General features: G+C 42.0%; 1 protein-coding gene across 1 annotated transcript in view; it reads right to left on the bottom strand.

The window, feature by feature from the left end:
- tmprss3a (transmembrane serine protease 3a) overlaps positions 1 to 9392 on the bottom strand; it is a 19256-nt gene that overhangs the window by 4858 nt on the left and 5006 nt on the right. Inside the window, exons 5-10 of the mRNA XM_087177000.1 lie at positions 8653 to 8776; positions 6591 to 6710; positions 6203 to 6249; positions 4649 to 4814; positions 2731 to 2900; positions 98 to 193 (exon numbers count right to left, since the gene is read on the bottom strand). Of these exons, the coding sequence (XP_087033126.1) occupies positions 98 to 193; positions 2731 to 2900; positions 4649 to 4814; positions 6203 to 6249; positions 6591 to 6710; positions 8653 to 8776 (723 nt within the window). The remainder of the gene's footprint in view (positions 1 to 97; positions 194 to 2730; positions 2901 to 4648; positions 4815 to 6202; positions 6250 to 6590; positions 6711 to 8652; positions 8777 to 9392) is intronic.

Raw genomic sequence — 9392 nt, 5'->3', positions numbered from 1 at the left:
CATCAGAGAGGAGGGGAATACACACATGAAGTGATCAAGGTTTTATATTGGAGCCCAGATGTGGGGATGGGGGGTGGGGTGGGGGGTGGGGACTCACCATCGGCCTCAGTTGCTCCCCATCCAGAGATCCAGCACATGGTGCCCTCCACAAAGTCCTCCCCATGGTTGGGCAGACAGATGGGCTCCACCAGGCCTGAAGAGGAGAGACCATGAGTTTCACACTGGACACAACAACAACAAGTGTGTGTGTGGTTCCCATCATCATCATCATCATCATCATCATCATCATCATCATCGTCATCATCATCGTCATCATCGTCATCATCGTCATCATCGTCATCATCGTCATCATCATCATCATCATCAGTCATACAGCTAATGTGTAATTACACTGGTGGAATGAACTGACAGCAGCAGCTTCACACTACAAGGTGGAGAAGTGTGAACGGTGTAGACTGATCAACATCATGACACCAGAAACCTCGGGGGGGGGCAGACAGACAGACAGACAGACAGACAGACAGACAGACAGACAGACGGACCAGAGACAGACTGACGGTGAGACAGAGAGACAGACAGACCAGAGAGAGACAGACAGACAGACAGACCAGAGAGAGACAGACAGACAGACAGACAGACAGACCAGAGAGAGAGAGAGAGACAGACAGACTGACAGACAGACAGACAGACCAGAGAGAGAGAGAGAGACAGACAGACAGACAGACAGACCAGAGAGAGAGAGAGACAGACAGACAGACAGACAGACCAGAGAGAGAGAGAGAGAGAGAGACAGACAGACAGACAGGCCAGAGAGAGAGACAGACAGACAGACAGACCAGAGAGAGAGAGAGAGACAGACAGACAGACCAGAGAGAGAGAGAGAGACAGACAGACAGACCAGAGAGAGAGAGACAGACAGACAGACAGACCAGAGAGAGAGAGACAGACAGACAGACAGACCAGAGAGGTCCTGTATATTAATGAACTTGCAGAGCAGTTGGACCGATCAGCAGCTTCAGGCCTCACACTCTTGGACACAGAGATTAGAAACCTGCTTTATGTAGACGACCTAATTCTATTATCCCCAACCAGTGATGGTCTTCAACAGAACCTGAGCATCCTGGAGCAGTACTGTCAAACTGGGCCCTGGATGTAAACCTTAACAAAACACAATTTATGATCTTTCAAAACAAACCCAGACATTTTGAAAACAAAAAACATTTTAACACCCCCACATTGGACACACAATAAATTACACTTGACTTGGTCTGAACATATCTGCATCAGTTTCAATATGGCCATACATGCACTCGAAGAAAAAGCATGCAGAGCAATATATACATTAAAAACTAACAAATTATTCAACATGAACATCTCAATTAGAATCTGGACAAAAATATTTGATTACATAATTTTACCAATAGCTCTATATGGAAGAGAGGTCTGGGGCCCCCTCAGTGGATTAGAGTATGGCTCATGGGATAAACACCCAATAGAAACCCTGCACACTGATTCTGCAGAAGAACTCTAGGTGTTCAAAGGAAAACACCAAACAACAGCTGCCGAGCAGAACTGGGACGTTTCCCTTTACTGCTAAACATTCAGAAATGGCAAAAACATTTTGGACACATCTTAATTTAAATCCAAGAGGACACACTGGCATTCAAAGCACTGAAGACCCAAGAGCCGAACCCTGAAAACAATCCCCTCAGTCAGCTGACTGTGAAGCTAACCAGCCACGCTCCCATCAGCACGGCATCAAAACAACACAACAGAATAAAACTAATTATGAATCAGTCAAAAAATCTTTACGTACAACAGTGGAAAAATGAAATTAAAATCCAAAATAGACTAAATTGTTATCTTACCCTAAACAGAGAATACAAATGAGCCGAGTATTTCCTCTCTGTCAGATACGAAGCAGAGACGGATCCTGACCAAATACAGGCTCAGTGACCGACTAGCAATAGAAACAGGACGATACAAACAGACATGGCTGCCCAGAGAGGAGCATGTGTGGTCACTGCTCGACAAAAGAGGTAGAGACAGAGATGCACTTCCTCCTCCACTGTGACAAGTTCTCTGCATCGAGAGACAGAGAAAAAAAAAAAAAAATCCAAACTTCCAAATATTAACCCCAGAGGAGAAAATGTCAGTTCTCCTGGGTGAAAGAGCAGCAGCTCCTCTGGCGGCTAAATGTCTCAGCCTGCCACAGGGAGGGACTCACACCAACCGCCATAAAAACACATCTGTATGATATTAAATTATTGTATATAAATGTATATAATATAAATGTATAGCAGAAGAATTGCCTGCAGGAGGAACCTGTAGCTACAACTGAATCACAACAGATTAATCTGTGGCTGTGAACAACACTGTGATGTGTTCACTTACATCTGTACATACTGAAGAGTATCTGAATAGTGATGCGTTCACTTACTTCTGTAGATACTGGAGAGTATCTGAATAGTGATGCGTTCACTTACTTCTGTAGATACTGGAGAGTATGTGAATAGTGATGGATCACTCAGCTTGTAAAACTGTGAACAAACTGCAGTGAGTGATTTGTACTTTACACCTGTACTGAGCAGCTCTGGAACAGAGTGAGAATATGTGCCTTGTCTAAGGGCAGAAGGAGGGTAATGAGGAAGAGGACAGGCTCTGTTCTTTGCTGCTGGTCTGAGACAGACAGGTTGTACTGTGTATGTATGAATATGAAAACACCAGTACCATTGAAAACCAGAGACACGGCCAGTTTCATTAGAGCCACGTCGTAGTCTAGTCCTTTTGGCCGATAGCGAGCGTGGTATATGATCTGCTCCACAGCCAGAGACTGGGCCCCATGGACCAGCTGCTGTGTCAGCCCCACATGGACTGTCCACATGGAGGGGTCTGCAAACCTGAGGACAGACCGGACAGAGAAAGTGAGACAGGAGGTGTGAGGGGAAGATGTCATCCTGCAACCCACAGTTTACCTTCTTGTTCTTGTTCATTATTTTACTGAACAGAGTTCACAGGCCTGTCACCAGGCTAAAGGTATTAGTTTAACTGTATGACAGAGAATTTGTGCTCTCTGCTGTGTCATATCCACATAGCAGCTGTTTGCAGCAGAGCATCTGGCTCCTTCAATAACATATCCTTAACATATCCTTAAAAACACGGTGACAGGAAGAGGTCGTTTTATGTCAGTGTCCTAATGTGTCCTTTCAACAGTCTGTAATGATTCACACACAAGGCGTGAGAGAGGAGCAGAGCTGGATGTGAGCTGATCCAGCAGAGCAGCAATGAGGGAGAGTAACTACATTTACTCAGTAGCCTACTGTACTTCAGTTCAATTTTAAAGGTCTATATTTCACACTTTTCCTGTGTTTTATTTGAAATATTGATCCATAAGAAGATTTATATAGTTTGTAAAAAAAAGGTGGAGCTGTTAAGAACACACATACATCTCACTTGAGACAAGGTGCCACAACAACACATAGTTTTGTTCGTCAGAGGTTACAAGTCACAAAAGTTTTTCTTGGACTGTGTTGTATCTTATGAGCTGATCACCTGTTTCTCAACATAAAATATCAATCTGTAAAGTAACTGTAGTTATGAACATAAAATGGATATACAGTACTCAAGAACAAGTACCTAAAAGGTCAATATTGTATAAAGGCATATGTCCATGTGTTGTTTGATTATAAAGCAGGTTTAGGTTCTGTGAAAGTATCAAAGTGCTCAGTCCACAAAGAAATGCACACAGCCTGTATTCAGAAACTGAGCCTTAAAACCAGCCGTCAGGACTTCTGGAACTTTGTGATGTCACAACAAAGCAGTCACTGATCTCGGCCATGCCCCAAGCACCGTTCATCTGCACCCAACATCCAACATTGCAGGATTTGGTTTCTCTGAGTGTTTACCTGCAATCTGCTATATTTTTATTGGATCACTCAGAAAACAGTCAGCCAGTCAGAAGAGAACCTCAGAGCCTCCTCTCTTCTGATTGGCTCAATGACCCGTTGTTACTAGAGCTCCAGAGAAAAGCCTGAGAGAGGAGATGTAAAACTACATTAAGATGGTTTTTGGTTCTTAAAACCACAAATATATTTTCTTATGGATCAGCACTTCAAATAAAACACAGGGGAAGAAGAAAATATGGAGCTTTAAAGATTTTATCATCAGACTGCAACATCACAACATGTGAAAATAGTTCAGGGGTCTGCAGACTTTCTGAATGAACTGTACAAAACGACTCTGGACATAGGAGATATTATATATATATATATCTATTCAGCCCTGAGTGGTGTCTGCAGTCTACCTCCTCCACCAATGCTCCTGGTAAAACTCGGATCAGTGTCTTCAGACACTTTTATCAGTCCAAAGACAGTGTTTATAGAGATTTTAGTGAGAAAAACAACTGAGACTGTGAATCTGGGAAAAGTTGGATTTTGAAAAATGACAGATGACACCTGTGGAACATGTTGTCCTCCAGTGATGATGAATCCCTGTCCTCTTTTTAACCATGATGAATTGGACAGAGAAGCTTTATCAGCAAAAATTATTACAATAATTAACCTGCCTTACTACATACAGTATCTTGTCTGGGACCTACACAGTGTAACATCTGATATATAGATACTTTATGTTTGATTGTGTGACTCACCCGTACACACAGTGTGCCGCCGTGAGGATCCAGCGGGATGTTATGATGGAGCCTCCACACAGGTGCTCACCGTTGTAGTGGAGACTGACCTGCCATGGGAACTGACCTGGTCTGGAGATGTTACCTCCAACAATACGAGTGCTGTACTGAGGCCTGGAGCCACATTCTGAAGACAGACATGTGACCAGGGTCAAAGGTCACAGATTTGACAATGGCAATGTCAAGTGAGTTATAACATAAACATTGATTGAATAAGTTAAATCTGCAGATTCTTTGAGCCTCTCCTACCTCTGACCAGGTGAGTTAGAGAGCTGCTATCAAAAAAATACCGTCCTCATGTCAGCTTTCAGTTACTGTCTCATGATGTGTTCAGAGGCTGTTATAAACTCCACCAGAGGTGAGGTCTGGAGGAAACACTTGAAACTTAAAGCTGTTCCTAAATAATTTATCTATTGTGATACATCAGTGATTTAGTATTCACTTCCATTCCAACACTGGGGGACTCTCAAGAGACAGTTTAAACAAAAACAATATTCTAAATCACTGGGCAGAGGCATTTTTAGTTCCTAAAATGCAAAGAGCCTACATTTCCCATAATGCAATTCATAGCCTGGTCATTGGACCGGCTTAACTAATAAATGATCAAACTTCATGCCCCAGTTTGTTACAGACTTAAAACTCAGAGTGTCTGAGCCCAGAGCTCATGAAGGTGATGAACACCTTCACAGCCACAGAGAACTATAATGACAGGTCGTCTGCTCTTTATTGGTAACACTGGTGGAATGCCCCGCCCACTGATCATCTGTGAGCAGTTTAGACCAAAAGTATCAGTATCAATCTTAAAATCTGGCCCAGTTCAACCTGAGTGCATGCAAACACAAACACACACAAGCCACATAAACACACTCATGTACACACACACACACACACACACACACACACACACACACACACACACACACACACACACACACACACACTATGGAAGCCCTGAGAGGCTAGTGATATTTTTTTGTGAAAAAAGAACAAAAGAAATAGAAAAATGATCCCCACCCCCCATAAGTATTTTTTCCCCTTGCCTTTCACAGGTGAAAGACTAAAATCAGACTAAAATTCATGTTTCCCTCCAGGTGATTTTTAATTTCTCCATTAGCCTGAAAACAAGGCACATACAATCACTGTTATCAAATTATGTAACATTACTGTTCCTTCTTTTGGCTAGAAATGTTTTGTGAAAACGCAAGGCAAGTGAAAATGTTTTTCAAATTTTCTAAAAATGTCAAAAGAAAATTTCCCTTGCCTTTCAGGGCTTCTGTAGGTTTTCGTTATTTAATTACATGAAACTCTGGCTTTTGACTTACAACAGGTTTTCACATGAACACCATGAATGAGAGCTGTAAGATATTGTGATTAAGACACACACACAGAGGAAATACACACATGTGCATGCCATGCAACACTGTGTGCACTAAACTCCTCCTGACTCCATGTTAAATCCTCACAGAAAACAGTCATGACCAGAGCAAACATCAGTCAGTCTGTAGGTCTCCTCACCCAGACATTTCAAAGTGGTCACCTTCCCTGAGCTGCACTCAGTCTTACTGTGATGACACATCAACAAATCACAGACAGACTCAGGGTAAATAAAAGAACAAAGATGGAATTAACTTCATTAGCTTCATGCCAACTGAGAAAATGGCAATTTTAATCATGTGCACAGAGAAATACAGTATATCTACCTTCCACAATCACAATAGATGAATAAAGACTTATGAGATATCAGAAAAATGGATCTGGCTTTGTCTGGCTTTTGCACAGGATTCCTCAGTTGATCAGCTGACCCACTAGACTTTTTAAACACATACAAAAGTTTGTCACTGACCATCAGCACAGTAAGTGTTGATCCTTTTTCACTGATTGAAATGAGGTTGTGCTCATGTACCTGAAAGTGGTGGTGTTCTGCAGCTTTATGATGTGGGGCTGGTTCAGGGCAATGGACATTAGATTGTGTTGAAGGTCCTGCTCAATGGAGGTCAGAGAGATGAAGAATGACTCCACATACCTGACAGACACAGAACATACAGCTCAAACTTTAAGTCAATGACAATGTTTTAAAATCCTGTTGATAACCATTTCACTTGTTCATATGTAAAAAAGACTATCATGTGCATCTGAAACCCTTTAATGCTGTGTTGCACTTCTTTTAAACTTCAAACATAAAACAGGGAGCAAACCATCCACTTGGCATCTCATGTAACACAACATTAAAACACAGTCCTCTTCAGTGTTGTCTAATAATGTTCAGACAAGGGTCAACTCTCTCATTTATTTAAATGGGACGTCTCCATCAGCTCAGTGACGGTGTCAGTGCAAAAGGCTTCTGAAAAAAACTAAAATCACTTCCTTGTGGTTGTCTTCCTCCTCTTTCCATTTCTTGCCATTTGCGTGAGATTTTGTCATAATTGCTAAAGTCTTGAGTAATGGCTAAAAAGTGTTTAATGAGGTCACACTGACATTGACCTTTGACCTTTGATCACCAAAATCTAATTAGTTCGTCCTTGAGTCCAAGTTTGTTCCAAATGTGAAGAAGTTCCATCAAGGTGTTGCTGAGATATCATGTCCATAAGAATGGGATGGACGGACAACCTGAAAACAATTTCACTCTGACTGTCTCCGGTGTGGAGGAATAAAAACACTCAGGTTCAGGTTTGCAAAATATAGGCTTATAAAGACATAATGCAAAGCGACATCATCCAGCATGGTGCTGCACTGGCAACTCACATATATGCATCACAGATTTCCACTGTTAACCTCATGATGGTTGAGACAGATAAAGAGAGAAGATAAAATGTCTGACACTGTTGTAACATTCTGTCTATAGGCTGATAAACCACTGCGTAGTGTGTGTGTGTATGTGTGTGATGATAGATATGTTACTAAAACTGGACTTCCTGTTTGGGGTCTCATGTGTCATTGCTTCCACCACAGCCCCCCCAGTTTACCATGACTGAATCATGTTTTGTCCTTGAAGCATACCGTAGCTGCTGAGGCAGTTCAGTCCTACAAACCCCTGAACTGCTGCAGGGAACAGCTCTCTAAAGACTTTCTGTCCCTCGGCTATTCTTCTACTGTCATTACACAACATTCATTTGAGTTGGTAGAGTTTTGTAGCATTAACAAAATCATCACAGTACATTAGATAAAAACAGATCTTGATTTGATCATTAACCAGCTGTTTGGGAGGATAATGAAACATACTGTTTTACTTACACTGGATACCATCATTTCATGTTAGTGAACTGTACTCCTGTGGCCTTAAAGAACTGCAACACCCAGTATTCAGAATACCTGAAACATGTAGTCACACCTTGTGAATACTGAAGTAAAATAACCTCCTGGCACTGAGCGCCACCTCAAAAGAGTCAAACTCCAATCAAAGAACAGCCATTGACATGTTATCTTAGTAGGTCTCTGACTGATGGACTAACACGTCTTCTGGATGTACACACCAGAAAACAAATACCTGCATGGAATTAATAAAATGGATAGAAAATGTTTCTATTCTTAGATCAGTACCTGTAATGAGCCAGAGATGTGAAGTTTGACCTGAACATGGCAGCAGAGAAAATATAATGTTGTTGCAGTAGTTTAGTAACATGTTACTTTTCATTGCCAGGTAAATTCATATTACACTCTGCACAATGAGAATCCAGATCAAAACAACAGGCTGAATGAGAGGGGGGCAAATCTACCATTACATCATGACATCATGAGATTATGACATCATGACATCATGACATCTTAACATCATAACTTCATTGCATCATGACATCATGACATCATGAGATTATGACATCGTGACATCATATCATAACATCATAACATCATTGCAACATGACATTGAGAGATCATGACATCATGACATCATGAGATTATGACATCATTACATACAGATATTGCTAAAAAAATAAACAAGGGAAAGAAATCCTAGTCAAAGCCAAGACCTTGAATAACCCAGCTGCTTGCAGGCAGAGACCCCCAGCCAGTTGTTCCAGTCCTCTGAGCAGACAGTCCTCCATAACCCCCCTTTCTGGACCTGAAGCACCGAGCTCCTCCCACTTAGACGCACTGACACAGAAAGAGAGGGGTGTTGGGGTGGGGTGGTGGGTGGGGGGCAGAGAGACAGAGAGAGACACAGAGACAGGGAAACAGAGAGAGACAGAGAGAGAGAGACAGTGAGAGAGAGACGGAGAGAGAGAGACAGAGAGACAGAGAGACAGAGAGAGACACAGAGACAGGGAAACAGAGAGACAGAGAGAGAGAGAGACAGCGAGAGAGAGACAGTGATAGAGAGACAGAGAGACAGAGAGACAGAGAGAGACACAGAGAGAGAGAGACAGTGAGAGAGAGACAGTGAGAGAGAGACAGAGAGACAGAGAGAGACACAGAGACAGGGAAACAGAGAGATAGAGAGAGAGAGACACGAGAGAGAGACAGTGAGAGAGAGAGAGACAGAGAGAGTTGTTATTATGTGACATTTTTGTACGGTCCAGGTTTGATCATGAACATACGCCTTTTTTACTTGATGGTAATTTGTTTGTGACTATGAACCATTTGAACACAAAATAAACTTAGATGGTAAAAGCCTGATTTCCAGTGTTTAGGACATTATGTGTCAGGGTCTTAATACCTTTAATATCTCAGTTGATATTGTGCTCACATGGTGCATTAAATACATTTGGGT

The sequence above is a fragment of the Seriola lalandi genome, unplaced genomic scaffold (genome assembly GCF_002814215.2).
Source record: "Seriola lalandi dorsalis isolate HSWRI2012SDOR001 ecotype SW California unplaced genomic scaffold, Sedor1 jcf7180002054576, whole genome shotgun sequence".
Taxonomy (NCBI): domain Eukaryota; kingdom Metazoa; phylum Chordata; class Actinopteri; order Carangiformes; family Carangidae; genus Seriola; species Seriola lalandi.
The sequence above is the reverse complement of the archived record's forward strand: the minus strand, read 5'-3'. Positions and strand labels throughout refer to the sequence as shown.